This window comes from Carettochelys insculpta, chromosome 1 (genome assembly GCF_033958435.1).
Source record: "Carettochelys insculpta isolate YL-2023 chromosome 1, ASM3395843v1, whole genome shotgun sequence".
NCBI lineage: Eukaryota > Metazoa > Chordata > Testudines > Carettochelyidae > Carettochelys > Carettochelys insculpta.
The window spans coordinates 62,127,066-62,144,205 of record NC_134137.1 but is presented as its reverse complement, the minus strand read 5'-3'; the positions used below and the strand labels follow the sequence as shown (position 1 = coordinate 62,144,205).

General features: G+C 44.9%; 1 protein-coding gene across 1 annotated transcript; it reads left to right on the top strand.

Moving 5' to 3' along the window:
* The first annotated feature begins 16,567 nt into the window (after positions 1–16,567).
* On the top strand, positions 16,568–17,140 carry ARL11 (ARF like GTPase 11). The gene has a single exon (XM_074982703.1). It carries the CDS (start codon positions 16,568–16,570, stop codon positions 17,138–17,140), a length of 573 nt encoding a protein of 190 aa, XP_074838804.1.

The window sequence follows — 17,140 nt, the reverse complement described above, 5'->3', positions numbered from 1 at the left end:
AAATCCTGTGATGCCAAATGAAGTTTCCTAAACACTTCAAACATGCTGTTTGAAGATTGTTTAGATTAAGCAAGTTTATTAACCATAGAAATATAGATTTGAAGGGATTACAAATAAAAAGGTAAAAGGCAACTTGTATGTAACTTAACAAGCTAAAGGGAATTTTAAGCAAAAGTCTATCTCACCACAAGTTCCAACACTCTTAGGCTGTGGCCACACTTGGCCAAAACTTCGAAGATTACCAATGAGATGCTGAATTGAATATTTAGCACCTTATTAGCATTAGGATGCTTCCAGCCAAATATTCAATTCAGCGCCTCATTCATAATCTTCAAAATGGCCATTTGCATGGTCATTTTTGAAGTTTTGGCCAAGTGTGGCCGCAGCCTTAACTGTCTGAAGTCCTCAGCCAGGATCTCCCCACAAAAAGTTCAGTGCTGCTTCCTTTCAAGTGTTGATGCCACTAGCAGAGAGAAAGTATGATGGTTTTGATCACAGAGATCCCCTTGGGGCTGTCACATGAGATACTGACCACACTAGCATGCTGACCATGTTACTGAGCTCACCTATGTACCCTCCAGTGCCCCACACCATCCTGTCCTCCTGGGCCAGAAGTTCTGATCTTCCACAGCAGAGGCACAGAGTTGGATAACAGCCCCTGAGCAGAGTAACACACATGCTGAACCAGCTCAGCTCTGAGACTGCATCTATGCAGATTTGGCAAATCTGACTCTTTTTCAAAAGAACACGTGGAGCATCCACACACAAGGTTCACTCTTTCAATCTGAAATTGAAAGAATGCAGCTCTTCTTCCAGAAGCCCTCTTCTGCTTCTGAATCAGGAAGAGCGCCTCTTTTTGAAAGCTTCTTTTGAAAAAGCATGTGTAGGTGCTCCACAAGCAATTTTTCTTATTTGTTTTTTTGAAAGAATGGTCCTCATGGCACTGGATTTTTCAATCCCTGGCTGTGTTTTTAAAAAGACCAGGGATTGTGTGGACGCTCTCTGTCGAAAGAGCAGATCAATCTTTTGATCTGCTTTTTTGTGTGGACGCATTCTTTCGAAAGAAGATCTTCTGGAAGAGATCTTCCTGAAGATCATCTTTTGAAAGATTGCTGTAGTGTAGACACAGCCTGAGACAGCTACTGTAGGGCCTTGACAACATACAGGACTCCAACCCCCGAAAGGGACCAAAACCCCAGACAAATCCATCTTACTCCATATAAGTTTTACACAGCGAAAGCTCATAAGGTCAGTTCTCTTTATCAATGAACGAGAGATATGCGCAGATGTGCCTCCCCCTCAAGCACTAATTGTTTACACTGCGTTTGATGATAAAGAAAAGTGTTTTAAGTATAAAAAGTAGTATTTCAGTGATTGCAAGTGAAAACAGACAGATCAAAGTAAGTTTCTAAGCCAAAATTAAACCCCCCAAGTAAGCCTAATACACAATGAAAGAACGTTACGGAACATAATTCTCTATCTAGTCCTTATTCCAAGTAAAATGTTTCAGGAGAGAGGTGATCTTTCCTTTCTGATTTGGGCCTATGGCTCCTAGTATCCTTAGTGTTCTTTGTTTTCAGGTTTTTAATGTGTATCCTCTTAGGATGGGGAGGCCACTCCAAAGGCCACGTCTTTGTAGGACCAACCATAGTTCAGGATTACAGGAAAACCAAACCAATTCACAACTCATTGTTTTGATCACTTGGCTATTCAGTTTCTTTAAATACCACTAATGACTTTCACTAGAAAACTTAGATTAATAAAACAGGGTTTACACTTGGTATTTCTAACTTCACGTACACCAACTGTGGATGTGCCCAACAGTCACAAGAGCATTGTGTGAAGAATATGCGGCTTACAACAAAGAGACTTTAACAGCAGACTACAAATGGAAACATGAACTGCAGTTTATGCTCATATTCAATACTTTGACTCTTGGTCTTAATAGAGGGGTAGCCGAGTTAGTCCGTATCTTCAAAAGCAACAAGAAGTCCTGTGGCACCTTATAGTCTAACAGACATATCTGGTAGTCTGTAAGGTGCCACAGGACAACTTCTTGGTTTTAATAAAGACAGCAATTACCTTATGCATTACAAAGACAGCTTCCCCATCATTGATGTTTGTAGTGATCTCAGACAGGACACTTAGTAATTTTCTCCCCCTCCTTTCCACCTTTCGCCCCACCTCCCTCCCCTTCTGTCCTGTGCGTCTAATTTGTCAGTTTTTCTTTCTTTCTTTTTTTTTTTGTATCTCTGTGTTATGTAATCATCATGCCAATTCACTTTCAGCAACGCTTCCAGGACAGCATAGCTCCAGATCTGAAGAAGTGGGTCTGCCCCATGGAAGCGCATCACCTCATAAATTATTTTGTTAGTCTTTAAAATGCTACACGACTGCTGGTTTGTTTTGTTATGCACGAGCAAAGTAACTATAACTGATTATGAGTGTTGACGTTACTTAAGTTGACTTCACTCTGTCATGGAGACATGGCCTCTGTAGTCAGGATGCTGATCATGCCATTATATCAGCAGGTGATTACTTTTTAAAAAAAGGCACATTCTTTGATTTTATTACCAACACAAAGTAGAGTCTCTGACATCTTCCAGTCTAGCCCTAAGCAAAGCCTCTTTGTGGATCCTTTGGCCATTTCCTAGAGCCTCAAAGTGGAATAGGACAGAAGTATGTTTAGCTTTTAGTCTCATGGACCATTCAGCTAAGGCCCTGTGTTTTTAGGAGCTGTCCATGAGTTTGAATTAACCCTGATTGAAACGGGACTCATGTAAAATCTGGTTGGAATGTTTTCTGTTCTGCTTAGGCCTGGTTTTATTTAGCAGAAGAGGATCCAGCCCTGTTTGTGACTCACATAAATCTAAGGAGCCTTGATATTTAAACTGTTTGTTGGGATTTGTAAATGGGACTCAGGGAGGCAGCTGGTACCTATAATTTTATTTGGCTATGAAGTCCAATGCAAAACTTGGATGGTGTTTAAACAGTGCTTATTTTAATACTGTTATTTCCCAGTCTGCTTTATGCCTAAACATGAATTTCATATAGACTAAATTTGCAACAATTCTGGAAAATTTAGGTCTCTGTTTAGCTGGGGAGGAGGCACAAGCTGTGGTAGTAAGGCGTCCTCATGCCATCCAAACTAATCACTGTATCTCAACCCTAACCTCAGCGGAATAGTTCTAATGGTGGGTAACAGTGGAGTCTTCCAAAGAGCTGATCTTTGTCAGGAGATGTTCTCATGTTAAAACATAACTATAAAGAGTCAGGTTAGCAAGTATGGTGCTCACCACAAATAATTGCTTAATTTATGAGCCAGGGCATAGTGAGTTCAGCATCACGTCAGCTAATTATGTGTAAGCCATAGTTCCAGTCGTAAAATATTGTGGCCTATCTTAAAGCAATTCTTCCTGCTGGAGAAAGTTTTGCTGTTGCTGGATCTTCCCTTGAGGTGGCTGGTGAGTGGAGGCAGTGGCTGGTTAGGTCATATCTTCTGCTCACACATTGGCTTTCTACATTTCCCCTCTCTGTTCACCCTCCTGCTGCCCCTTCATAACTCCCCCGGTGGGGTGTATCCTGCTCCTAGCACTGCACAGAGAACCAGCCACAGAGAACTGGTTGGATTATTCAGCTCATTAACATTCTGTCTGGCAGTCTCCTTCCTTTGCCCACTGTCCCTGGCTGGGCTGGTGACCGGGTAAAGTCAGGAGGAGCCAAGCCCTGCTTGTACCAAAGCCCCACACAGAGCTGGCCCAGGGAAGTTTCTTCACCCCTCAGCTAAGCTCTGGAGAGGCAGTTATGAAACTATTTTCAGCCTGTTTGTGACCTGACCCCTAGGTAAAGACACTTAGCACCCGCCTCACATGCTGCCCCCACCCTGGGTCCTGCCCCCAGGGATTGCCAGGTTGCTCTGTCCCATTATCCTCCTATGCAGAGCGACCTCTTTGGGCACATTGGCTATAGCCCCTGCATTGGTCCTAGTGTTCAATGCATCCTTAGGCATAACCGTCTGCATTGTAGCCAGGGAGCAGGAAGTGGATAGGTTTTGTCAGTGGCCAGCAGAAGCTTGGAGATGTTAGCTGCCTTTCTACACTGCAAAGAAAACAGTACAAACTACTTCTAGCCATAGAGGAGTGGGAGGTGGGAGGGAAGCGGTGACCTCGGGAAAAGTTTGGGATGGATCATCCCTATCTGCACCCCAACTCCCATTCTGCTGGAAGCAGTTCCCATCCCTTCCTTCCCACACAATTCCAAAAGTCTGCCGCTGGCCCCGTTCGTGTGACCCTGTGTGCCCTGCCCCCTACAAGTTGTCTTGAGAAGATGTAGCACCAAATACCAGGAGAGATGGGTCTGTTCCAGGGGCCCAGCCAGGCTTGGAGGGTGGAGTGCACTGGATAGGGAGGGTTGGATCAGGTCGGTCACCTCCACCCCTGTGCCAAAGAGTTGTACCAGAATGTGCATGTCATTGTTCCGCCATACAAACCTTAAAGATGAGAAGTTACATAAAAGATCTCCAGCTGTTCAGGAGCTCTTTTTAACAGTCAACTTGATATTAATCTGAATATTCGTGCTGCATAGTTCTGACCGATTGCCATTGAACTGCTTGAATGGGTAATTTTACCAGGTGGCCCATATTCAGCATAGGGACATATAGGCGCCCTATAACAAAGGCAGATTCTCCCCTTAAAGTCTGTGCAGGCTGAATAGTACCTTCCCCGTGGGCAGTGGACATAAGCAAAAGAAGTCAATACTTCCCCTGGGTCTTAGTGCTCAACCAGTCTCTTTCTCCGACCTCTATTCTGACAGTTCCTCCAGGCTCCCACATAAGTAGTAACAGAGAGATAGCCGTGCTAGTCTATATACCATCAACACAAAAAAGCAGTCCAGTAGCACTGTAAAGGCTTTATTTCGTTAGTCTTTAAAGTGCTACTGGCCTGCTTTTTTGCACCCACATAAGATTATTGTAGCTTTGCCAGTCTTCCCCCTTCAGTGGGTCTATTAACATGTAAGTGAAAAGCCTTCCAACTTGCCAGCCCAATTAGCATAATACTGAACCTGTGAAAGAGCCATTAAGTGGTAATGAAAGCATTTAACAGGCATGTGCTAACCCAGAAGTATATGATGTCACTTTCTGAATTCGCTGACAAAAGCTGCTGTGCATTACTGTGATAGTTTAAAATTTGCTTTAACTAGTGCATTAGTTGGTTGCTGAAGATTATAAAAATCACATCTCTAAAAACAAATCCTGGCATATATATACATTTTAGATGCACCGGCTTAGTATTCAGCTTTAGCCCTAAATGAATGGATCTTCATACATGATAGGCTTTTAACAAAATCTTCAAAAGAGCGCCCTGATCTAAAATACACCTTTTCATTACTATAGGACAAAAACTTGCTTCTCAAATCTTCCTGCCAATCACTGCTCTCCTTTCATCTTCCTTTTGAAGAGACCCCCTTAACGGGATAATAGCTCTTTTCTTTCAGATAGCTGGACAAATGGGTTTCCCTTTCTTTATATATATTTGATGAACTAGTTTTAAGTGTCAAAACAAAAAGCAGCCAAGTAGCACTTTGAAGACTAGCAAAGTAGTTTATTAGGTGAGCTTTCGTGGGACAGACCCACTTCTTCAGACCGTAGCCAGACCAGAACAGATTCAATATTTAAGACACAGAGAACCAAAAACAGCAAGCAAGGAGGACAAATCAGAAAACAATAATCAAGGTGAGCAAATCAGAGAGTGGAGGGGTGGGGGGGAAGATCAATCTAATTCTTGATCTTCCTCCCCACCCCTCCACTCTCTGATTTGCTCACCTTGATTATCTTTTTCTGATTTGTCCTCCTTGCTTGCTGTTTTTGGTTCTCTGTGTCTTAAATATTGAGTCTGTTCTGGTCTGGCTACGGTCTGAAGAAGTGGGTCTGTCCCACGAAAGCTCACCTAATAAACTACTTTGCTAGTCTTTAAAGTGCTACTTGACTGCTTTTTGTTTTGATAGTATATAGACTAGCACGGCTTACTCTCTGTTACTAGTTTTAAGTGAACGCTCCACCAAAATCAGTACCTTTCTTAAGATATAAAACCCTCTGTCGTGCATAAAATCTTTGAAAACATATTTTAACATATGATGAAATTTCATTACTTAATCTATTGTTATGGAGAGCACAGAAAATAAATGTATTCCCTTTTTCTAAACGCAATAAACTTTGTTATGAACACTCTAAACTCTGCTGATTCATGTAAAATAATACCTTTGTTTCAGTGTGTTAAATATGTAGTGATCTGGCATGATTAATTTATATTTAAAATGTAAAATCAGCTTAGAAATACTGATTAAGAAAAATGTGAAACAGGGAAGAGCTGCATCGTATGTTTAATAATATTTGATGTTGAATTCAACAGGACAGCTGACTTGTCCTTACTTACCAAGTTTTTGCAAATAAATCTGTGAATAGCTTCAGGGTATATCAAAAAACCTGTTGACTGACATTTTTATTTCCAAACTTAGTGCTTTTAATTAGGTACCTTCTGTGTGTTCAGTCTTCTCAATCTGGCATGCAGGAGAAAACATGCTCCAGTTTCTTTAGAAAGAAATTCTAGAAGCGTGTTTTTTTCAAATGTCATTTGCTACATTTGGGTTCAGGGATTTGGCTGGAAGGAGTGAGCAGATGGGGCGGGGAGAGAAGAGGAGGGGAAGGCAGTGGGGAGGGGACAGGGTCTGGGCCAAGTGGAGGGCAGGGCCTGGGCAGATCAGGGATGGAGTATGGGCAGGGATACAGGCTGGGGAGCTTGCCTCCCCAAGCAGCAGCTTCACCCACTGCTCATGTCCTTCCCAGGTCTGTCCCTCACACCACTAAGTTCATCAACGCAAATGTTTTGACCCCTGCTTCCAACCCCTTGAGCTTCCATTGCTCTAGCAGCCCATTAAGTGCAAAGCTACTAACTCCTCAGCTTTCTGGAGGGAATTACCATAAAATCATAGAATCCAAGGGTGGATGGGACCCCAGAAAGTTATAGAGCCCAGCCCCCTACCTAAAGCAGGATCAACTCTAACTAAATCATCCTAGCCAAGACCTTGTCAAGCTGGGACTTAAAAACCTCTAGGGATGGAGATTTCACCACCCTCCTGGTGAAATAGTTTTTCCTAATATCCAACCTACTCCTTTCCTTCTGTAACTTCAGACCACTGCTCCTTGTGCTGCCATCTGTTACCACTGAGAACAGTCTCTCTCCTTCCTCTTTAGAGCCCCCTTTCAGAAAGTTGAAGGCTGTTGTCAAATCGCTCCTCGCTGTTCTCTTTTGCAAACTAAGTAAGTCCAAATCTCTCAGCTTCTCCTCCTTGGTCATGTGCTCCAGCCCCCTAATCATTTTTGTTGCCCTCCGATGGACCTGCTCCAATGCTGCTACATCCTTTCTGTACTGGGGAGCCCAGAACTGGACACAGTATTCCAGATGTGGCCTCACCAGTGCTGAGTAGAGAGGAATAATAACTTCTCTAGATCTGCTGGAAATGCTTCTCCTTTTGCACCTCAATATGCCGTTTGCGTTCGTGGCTACAAAGGCACACTGTTGACTCATATCCAGCCTTTCATCCACTGTAATCCCTAGGTCTTTTTCTGCTGTATTGCTACTTAGCCAGTCGGCACCCAGCCTGTACCAATACATGGGATTCTTCCATCCCAAGTGCAGGACTCTGCATTTGTCCTTGTTGAACTTCATCAGATTATTTTTGGCCCAATCCTACAATTTATCTAGGTCACTCTGGAGCCTATCCCTATCCTCCAATGTATCTACCTGTCTGTCTCTCCGTTATCATAAGTCAGACATTCTAGCTGTTTGCTGAGGAGTAGGTAATACCGAGCTGCATACCCTTACATTTCTTTCTGCGTTTATACCTGTGGCTTCAGTGCTAGAGCTCTGGGGCGGGGATCAGAGAAAGAGGGAGCACATCCATATCCAAAAGGAGCTCTTTTGTAATGGAGAAGCCCCTGTTTGGAATTAAAACTGCCTAAAATAAATGAATCTGAATAAGAAAGGGGATTGCTTCTACCCTACCTTTATTAACGGTGTCTCATAAGGCTGGTTAGGCAAGACAGTACTAGTGGTGAGTAGAAAATTGGCTGTTTTAGTACATGTTTGAATTCTCAAGCAATTGATGGAGTCTACCATTGCTAAGGGCCCGTCCACCTCAGATGAAGGCCGGACCACAGGAAGTAGGAGACAACTGATTGCAGGGGACAAAAATATAAAAGCATATACAGGAGTGAGGACAGATGTGTAAAATGAGGGAATCAGATGGGGACACTGAGCAGAAAAACCCGGACAGTGTCCACAACTTTGCAGAGATCAAGGACTAACTGCATGCAGCTCAGAGAAATTGTCCCCAGGTATGTGAGATGACAAGGAAGAGCAGTAGCCCCACAGTTGACTCTGTGTGTGCACATCACTATGACTAGATCCAAATTCAAGAGGAGAGGCCACAATCTTTTGCAGGCTGTAGATGGAAATGGTGTGTTTTGTGTCCATGGCTATTTGAATATCCAGCAGCAATGAGGAGTCCTAGCAATCATTAGGGCTTTGGACTGGCAGATACTTTCTAAGAGGATAACGTAATAGAGGTGGCAAAGCTTTAAAGTGCTCCTCTATTCTCTAGCCAGTGTCCCTTGAGTTTTTCCAGGTTTCAACTAATCTTCAGGCTAAACTTCAGGCAGGTGCTCATTACCACCAGGCCCTTGGAGAAGCAGAAGAAGGTGCTATCTGAGTCTGACAGGAAAATGATGGAGCAGTGAGAGTAACCTTGTTGGCACTTTGTGAAATAGAATGGATTAATCTACACTAGCTGCTTTGTACAGACATTAACAAGGATGGGGGAGAGGCTGTAGCCCCATGAGACAACCACAGAAAAACGCACTTGAGGTGGAAAAGCAAGTGCACATCAGAAATCTGAGAGTGCTGAGAGAGGAATATGTGAAGTGACCTCACAGTGATCCCTAAGCCTTGCCCCATGTCTCAAGTGAGGAGGAAGGATACCCTGGGTCTAGTCTGGTCTCTGTAATGAGCATTCTTATAATGCTACAGCTGCATTACAATATTTACAGCTGTGCTGCTGCAGCACGTAGTGTGGAAACACTGTACGATAATGGGAGAAAGCTCTCCTGTCTGGTTAATAACTCCTGCCTCTGCAAGAGGCAGAAGCTGTGTCAGTTGGAGAAGCTCTCCTGCTGACATAGTGCCATCTGCACCAGCTCTTTGGTCAGTATATCTCATGTTGCACAGTCATGGAAGGGTGTAAGCTGTTTAGGAAGGGGAGAAAAGGAAGAGGAGTTGTGCTCTACATGAGGGAGCAGTATGATTGCTCAGAGCTCCAGGATAAGGAGGGAGAAAAGCCAGTTGAGTGTCTTTGGGTTAAGCTTAGAGGCAGAAGCAACAGAGGTGATGTTCTAGTCGGTGTCTGCTATAGACCACCAGATCAGGGAGATGAGGATTTCTTCCGACAGCTAAGAGAAGTTTCCAAATCACAGGCCCTGATTCTCATGGGGGACTTTAATCACCCAGACATTTGTTGGGAAACCAATATAGCAGCACACAAACAATTCAGGAAGTTTTTGGAGAATGTTGGGGATCACTTCATGGTACAAGTGCTGACAAACCTGACCAGGGGCTGTGAGCAACTTAACCTGCTGCTCACAAACAGCAAAGAACTAGTAGAATAAATAGAAGTGGGTGGCAACCTGGGCTGCAGTGATTATGATGGTAGATTTCAGGATCCTGACAAAAGGAAGAAAGGTGAGAGTAACATACAGACTCTTGATTTCAAAAGAGCAGACTTGGACTCCCTGAGACAACTGTTGTGCAGGATCCCTCAGGAAATGAAGATGAAGGAGAAAAGAGTTGAAGAGAACTGGCAGTATTTTAAAGAAGTCTTACTGAAGGCATAGGAACAAACCATCCGGCCGCATAGTAAGAAACGCAAACAAGGTATGCAACCAGCTTGGTTTAACAGGGAAATCCTTAGTCTGCTTAACCTCAAAAAGGGTGTATATAAGAAGTGAAAAAGTGGACAGTTGAATAAGGAGGAGTATAAATATATGGCTGGAAAATGCTGGGCAGTAACCAGGATAGCGAAACACAACTGGAACTGCAGCAGGCAAGGGATGTGAAGGGTAACAAGAAGGGTTTCTACAGGCATGTTAACAATAAGAGGATATCAGGGAAGGTGTGGGGCCATTACTGGTTGAGAGACGTAAGCTAGTGACAGATGATGTAAGAAAAGCGGAAGTACTCAGTGCTTTTTTTGCCCCACTCTTCATGGACAAGGACAGCTCCCACACTACAGTGCTCAACGATGCCGTATGGGAAGGTGGAGGACAGCCCTCGGTGGGAAAGGAATGAGTTAAGAGCTACCTAGAAAAACTAGATGTACACAAATCCATGGTTCTAGATTTAATGCACCCAAGGGTACTGAGGGAATTGGTAGACGTCATTGCCAAGCCTTTGGCCATTATCTTTGACGACTCTTGGAGATCAGGAGAGACCCTGGATGACTGGAAAAAGGCAGTGCCCATCTTTAAAAAAGGAAAAAAGGACAATCCAGGGGATAATAGACTTGTCAGCCTTACCTCAGTCCCTGGGAAAATAATGGAGGACTTGAAAGAGGGAAAAGTGATGAAGAGTAATCAGCATGGATTCACCAAGGGCAAGTTATGCCTGACCAATCTGATTAGCTTCTATGCTGAGGTAACAGGCTCTGTAGACATGGGAACTCAGTGGATGTGATATACCTCGACTTTAGCAAAGCTTTTAATACAGTCTCCCACAACATTCTTGTCCATAAGTTAAGGAAGTATGGATTGGCTCCATGGACTATAAGATGGACAGAAGCTGGCTTGGTGGTCAGGCCCAATGAGTAGTGGTCAATGGCTCAATATCTGGATGGTGGTGGGTAACAAGTGGAGTGCCCCTAGGCTTGTTTCTGGGGCCGGTGTTGTTCAACATCTTTATTAATGACCTGGAAGAGAGACTGGATTACACTGTCAGCAAGTTTGTGGATGACAATAAGCTAGGGGGAGAGGTAGATACATTGGAGGGTAGGGATATGATCCAGAGTGACCTGGGCCAAAAGAAATCTGATGCAGTTCCACAAGGAGAAGTGTAGATTCGTGCACTCGGGATGAAAGAATCCCAAGCATTGTTATAAGCTGGGGGCCAACTGGCTAAGCAGCAGTACAGTGGAAAAGGACCTAGGGATTGTGGTGGATGAGAGGCTGGATATGAGTCAACAGTGTGCCCTTGTAGCCAAGAAGGCTAACAGCACATTGGGGTGCATTAGGAGGAGCATTTCAAGGAGATCTAGAGAAGTTGTTCCCCTCTATTCAGCACTGGTGAGGCCACCACTGGAATGGTATGTCCAGTTTTGGGCCCCCCAGTATAGAAAGGATGTGGATGTGCTTGAGTAGGTTCAATGGAGGGCAACAAAAATGATTAAGGGGCTGGAGCATGTGCCCTATGGGAAAGGCTGAGAGATTTGGGCTTATTTATTTTGAGCAGAGAAGACTGAGGGGTGATTTAATAGCAGCCTTCAACTTCCTGAAGGGAAGCTCTGAAGAGGATAGAGAGAAACTGTTCTCAGTGGTGACAGATGGCAGAACAAGGACCAGTGATCTGAAGTTATAGAAGGAGAGGAGTAGGTTGGATAGTTGGAAGAACTACTTCACCAGGAGGGCGGTGAAGCATTGGAATGTGTTGCCTAGAGAGGTGGTTGAATCTCCATCCCTAGAGGTTTTTAAGTCCTGGTTTGACAAAGTCCTGGCTGGGATGGCTTAGTTGGGGTTGATCTTGCTTGAAGCAGGGGGCTGGACTCAATGACCTCCTGAGGTCCCTTCCAGCCCTATGATTCTATGACTCTATGATGATAAGATATACCAAAGTATGCTGTAGTGTAGACAAGGTCTGAATCACTGCATTTGAAACTGGTTCCTTTTAAAGTACTGTTTTCCTACCCCTTTGAGATGTGTCTCATTGAGAAATATGTGGAATAAGGGTGACACATTGTGGTAAAACAGAAGAAATGCAGTTTCTACACACTGACTCTCGTTCTGTTTGTTTCCATCTGGCTTGTTCTACACTGGGGGGCTAAGTCAATTGCAGATACACAATTGTATAGCTAGACTTGACTTAACTCCAAGGAACTTATCTGGCCACCTTCTCAGAGGGAGGCTGTTGGGAAAAAATCTCCCATTGATCTGCCTGACTCCTCACAAAATTAAGGAGTAAAAGGGTCAATGGCCAACCCCAGATAGTTTGATTTCACATGTCTCTACCAGGGGCACCAAATTGAACTCTGGAAAATCAACCCTGACTGGGTTGGATTTCCTGGTAGTGTAGCCATACCCTCATTGGTCAAGAAGGAATTAAAGCTTAGACTGGCATTCTCATTTTAGTGGCTATTTCTATGATCTATGGATAACTTTCTGCACAGACTCCCTTTATTATTGCACAACACTCTGATGGATGGACTCTGCCTCATGGAACACAAAATCTAACTTCAGACAAGCCAAGCACAGACTATTGGTCCATTGAGTCCAGAATCGCAACACTTCCACTGCTTACTGAGCCCTTAGAAGATAGATAGAGGTAAATTAGAGCTAAATAACAGCACGGAACACTGAGAGCCAGGACTGTTGGCTGTAAGCAAATTTTATGGGACCACAGGAAACGTGGTCACACCCATGATAAGCTGTTGTCTGGCTAACAAAAATCATGACTGATTATGGATGTTGCCAGAAGAGAGTTCTGGATTAAAGAGGTTCAACTTGTAAGGAGGCCATTTAGGGATCAAGTGCAAATAGATTTAAAAAAAAAAATCTGTTAGGGATGATGCTTGGTCCTGCCAAGAATGCAGGGGCCTGGACTCAGTGACCTCCAGAGGTCCCTTCCTTTCTATGAGTTACGTATGTATGTACTGTTAAATCCGGTGCTCTGCATTTTGCTCCTGGGAGAGAGGTCATATAATGAAGCAGAATTCTGATACAAAATCTTTTTGCATAGCATCTTCCCCACATCTGTATCCTCGATACGTTGGCTATTCTGGATTTATTTTCCCCTATATTTCTGACAATGCTTATTTCTGTAGCATACGGGATGATGATATAATAGAGACTCCATTGCAGCATATTTGCAATACTGAGGTATTCATGGACTTGTAGAAGCCCTGTTCTCACTTACTGTATGTGCATTCCAGTTTCCTTAGAGGAATTTATCAAATGCGACACAAACCTAGCTAATGTGAACTTGTGCCTTACACACTCAGCAAGCCACACACAAGCTGTACTGGAATAAAGACAAGAGGAGCATGTAAGTACCAAAAGCCGCATCTGCAGATCCATTAACATTTAACAAGATACGTATTGATTGGCTTTATAGTCCCCTGCAGTGCTCTGCAGCAAATCCAGATTTAATGCCTAGCCTCTACCCTCTCAGATACCTTTTATGCTGGGCCTACCTATGTCTTTAAGTGCCACTCACATTTTCAAGCTTATCACCCCACTGCTGGCAAATCCGAAGGTACCTAAGTTTCTGCTACTCAGCATTTGCAAGGCCACCTAAACCCTGACACTGCCACACAGTTCATGAGCAGCTTGGAGCCCTCCTGCAAGCTGAAGTCCCAGAGGAGGACACAGCAGAATTCTCACACTAAGCAGAGAAATGCCAGTCTTGCTAGTGGCAGCCAAACAGGCAGGCGTGCTCAGGGGATCCTGGTCCAAACTCTTCAAAATTCTACATGCAAGATTGTGAAATCCTGCATATTTGGTTTGTTAAAATAATACAACAGACTCCTGCCGGCGTCCATTATTTTGATAATTTATTTCAAAATGTCAGTCGGCGAGTATGTCTGTAACAACGCGGAGAAGAAAAAAGAGCCAGGAAATGTTTATGACAAATAGATGCTGTACTAGGTATCTCCACAGAGAACTCCGAATAAGCTACAGTACATAACTGTGTTTCCTACGCCCCACAGAAGCCACGTAAAGGCTTAGGGGGAGCTGGGGTAATAGAGGAGCTGAGGGAGAGGAAGTAATTGCTGGGAAGGAGTCTGGGAGTGAACCTAGAGGGCTGCAGAATGGGTGGGAAAAGTATGGAATATTTTGGGGGGGGGTTAGTAGGCACCTGGGAGACCTTGGCTGATACCAGCCTCTCCCATTCAGTTGGTCACATCTGCCCCATCCCTACTTGTCCCTGCATCCCTATTCAGCCACGCATCCTCTCATCCCCATGTGCCCCTGTACTCCCTAACCATACTCCCCCAGACCCCTCCTCATCTTCATATGTCCCTGCTCCCTCACTGAGCCACCCCATACGCCCACCCCCATCTCCATCTGTCCCTGCATCCCCCTCTGCCACTTTCCATCACTCTGTGGCTCTGCCTATCTGCTCCCCAGTGACCCTTCCCTCTCTCACTGGCCCACACTAACCCTGTCGAAGCCCAATCTGTGTGACCCCCAGCATCCCTGTGCACCCCCACATTCTGTCTTCCCCCGTATCCCATGCCACCTCACCTGGCGCCACAGACGGACCACTGTAAGGAACGCAGCCTTTCCTCCTCCCCGCTGGCTGCTGCAGTGAGCTGGCTGCTTTCTGTTCTGATGCCACACAGTGACACCTGGTGAGAGGATGGTGTATATGCCACGCTGCTCCAATAGAACATGTTTTCTGCAGAGGAAAAAAAAAAGGTCCGCAGGGTCCATTAATTCTGCACGCATGCAGTGACACAGAATTCCCCCAGGAGTAACAATAGACCTGATGGTTGCAGGAGGGCTGGATGCAAGCCACCATGGGGGAGGAACAGAACAAAAGTCAGTTGTGAGCGCACAAAAACAGAGGCCAAGTGTGAGAGAGATTAAGACTCTTCTGGCCACTGGGACAGGGGATACCTGAGCAGTTCCCCCGGTTTAGGTGCCTCATTCCAGCAGTGGGCTCATGGCTGAGGATCCTGAGTGGAAAGCAGCTCAACAGTCAGAAACACCAGGTGAACTGCGTGGGTGCCTAAGCCGTTCTCCTCTCCGTTTCAGTTCTGGCTAGCTTAGGCAGCTTCCCATTCAGTTTGCCTGCTTCTGGGGAGGCATTTCGTCGGCCTCTAACTGTCTCCACCTGTGGTATGGGGTGCCCGGACACCTTGCTCCAGGCTGAGGACTCCACTAGGTAGCAAAGTGCTTAGGAGTGACAATGCTGAGTGAAGGAAGACTGAAGTATCTTTGAGGATTAGTGCCTTAATCATCAGACCACCGGTGGCTGAGCATGCTGTGAAGACAACACAAGCAGCCCCCATGGGGGTAAGTGCATGTCATTGTGTGACCTCTACAGTTGAAAAACAAGTTGCCTCCCCAGGCTGCAATGAAAATCATCCTTCATGTAAAGAGAAATTGTGATGTGGATCCTTTACTTGGGTAACAGCTCGTGATATTTGCACCTTAGGAAAGTGGAAGACTCCCCCTACTTGCCTCGTTCTCTGCGGTGAGGTACAGTGGTTAGAAACACAAGCTCTCTGCTGACACTGTAACCAGAGATTTACAACCCGCAGAGCTCGCGGTGCCCTGCGTGTATCTGCCCGTACTGTTTAGAGTGCAAATCTTGCCACAGTTTGTTAAGGATCTCTTTTGCTGGCCCACTGCACAACCGCCAGGCTGAAAAGAGCAGCTCTTGTCTGAGTGACTCTGCAAGATATTCAAGTAGCACAAAAATCTCCTTCTATTCATCCACCCACTGCACTGGTACATACACCTCTCAGGTTGTGTCTGCTAGCTAAACGACGTGCTACTTTTGTTGAAGGATGATAAAGTAGCATTTGCAATGGCCGTAGAAAACCAACCCATGTTTCATTTATTTAAGCATTTAGTCTTTCCACCCCTTGGTTTCTGCCGGCTGCATTTCAATGAGCCATTTCAAATATCATTCATACATTTCCTTAAATCTCCATTTCTATTGTCTGCACAGCCACTGGTAAAAAAAAGACTCTTAAGGGGAAGACTATTTTTCTTCACTTTTAACTGGAGTGGGTAAGAAGCATTTTCACTGTCTCTGTTGCTGTTCTCTCAAATAAGGACTTGCCAGTCTCTGATTCAGCACTTACCACGAGTAATGCTTTGCAACAGTGCAGTTTCCTCAGCCCTGAGATGGGGGTGGATTTCCCCTGGAGAGGCTGCTGGACAAAACATCAGTATTGTTTTTGTGCAACATGAGGAAGAAACTGAGTTCACTGTCCCTTCATCTCTCCCAAAAAGCAGGAACACAGAAGCCATTTGTTACTTCAAGTCACTTTTATTTGCTCTGCTGCATCTCTCATAAATATCACTCACCTTGTTTTAGCTACAAAGGAAATCATGGAAGCTGATTGGTTTTTTTTTCTGCAGTAAATATTACACATGAATCCAGAATGCTCTCTCTCACATGCTCCTTAGTCACTCTACTAGACAGCATCATTATTAGATGCTGTAAAATGTTTCTCTTTGGAAAGGAATAATTTTTCATTTGTACTTTTTGGACAAGATTTCAGCAGCAGCAGCACGATGGGGACGTTAAGCTCCAAGACTTGGCAGAAAAGAGATGCCCGGGTCGTGATGCTGGGACTGGATTTTGCTGGCAAATCCACCATCTTGTCTAAATTGAAGAGCGACAAGCCTGTGGAGACTTCCCCGACAATAGGCTTCAACGTGGAGTCTCTGGAAACATTTCGTCATCTATCCTTGACTCTCTGGGATGTAGGTGGTCAAGGCAAGCTCCGTGGTAGTTGGGAGGACTACCTGGAGGACACAGATGCTCTCATCTTTGTGCTGGATGGTGCGGACAAAACCCGACTGCCAGAGGCAATGGCTGAATTGGAGAAAGTTCTGAACAACATCAACATGACTGGGGTTCCAGTCTTGGTTCTGGCCAACAAGCAGGAGCTGCCAGAGTCCCTCTCGCTCTCTGAGCTTCAGGAGATGCTGAATCCAGAATGGTTCAGTGGCCGAAGATGGGAGTTGAGACGGTGTAGTGCTCGCACTGGCAAGGGGCTAAGGGAAGTTTTAATGGCCCTGGCAGGACTCCTTAAAAGCCGGGACAAGAATTGCTGTGAGTGTGCCTGTGCACCATTGCAGTGA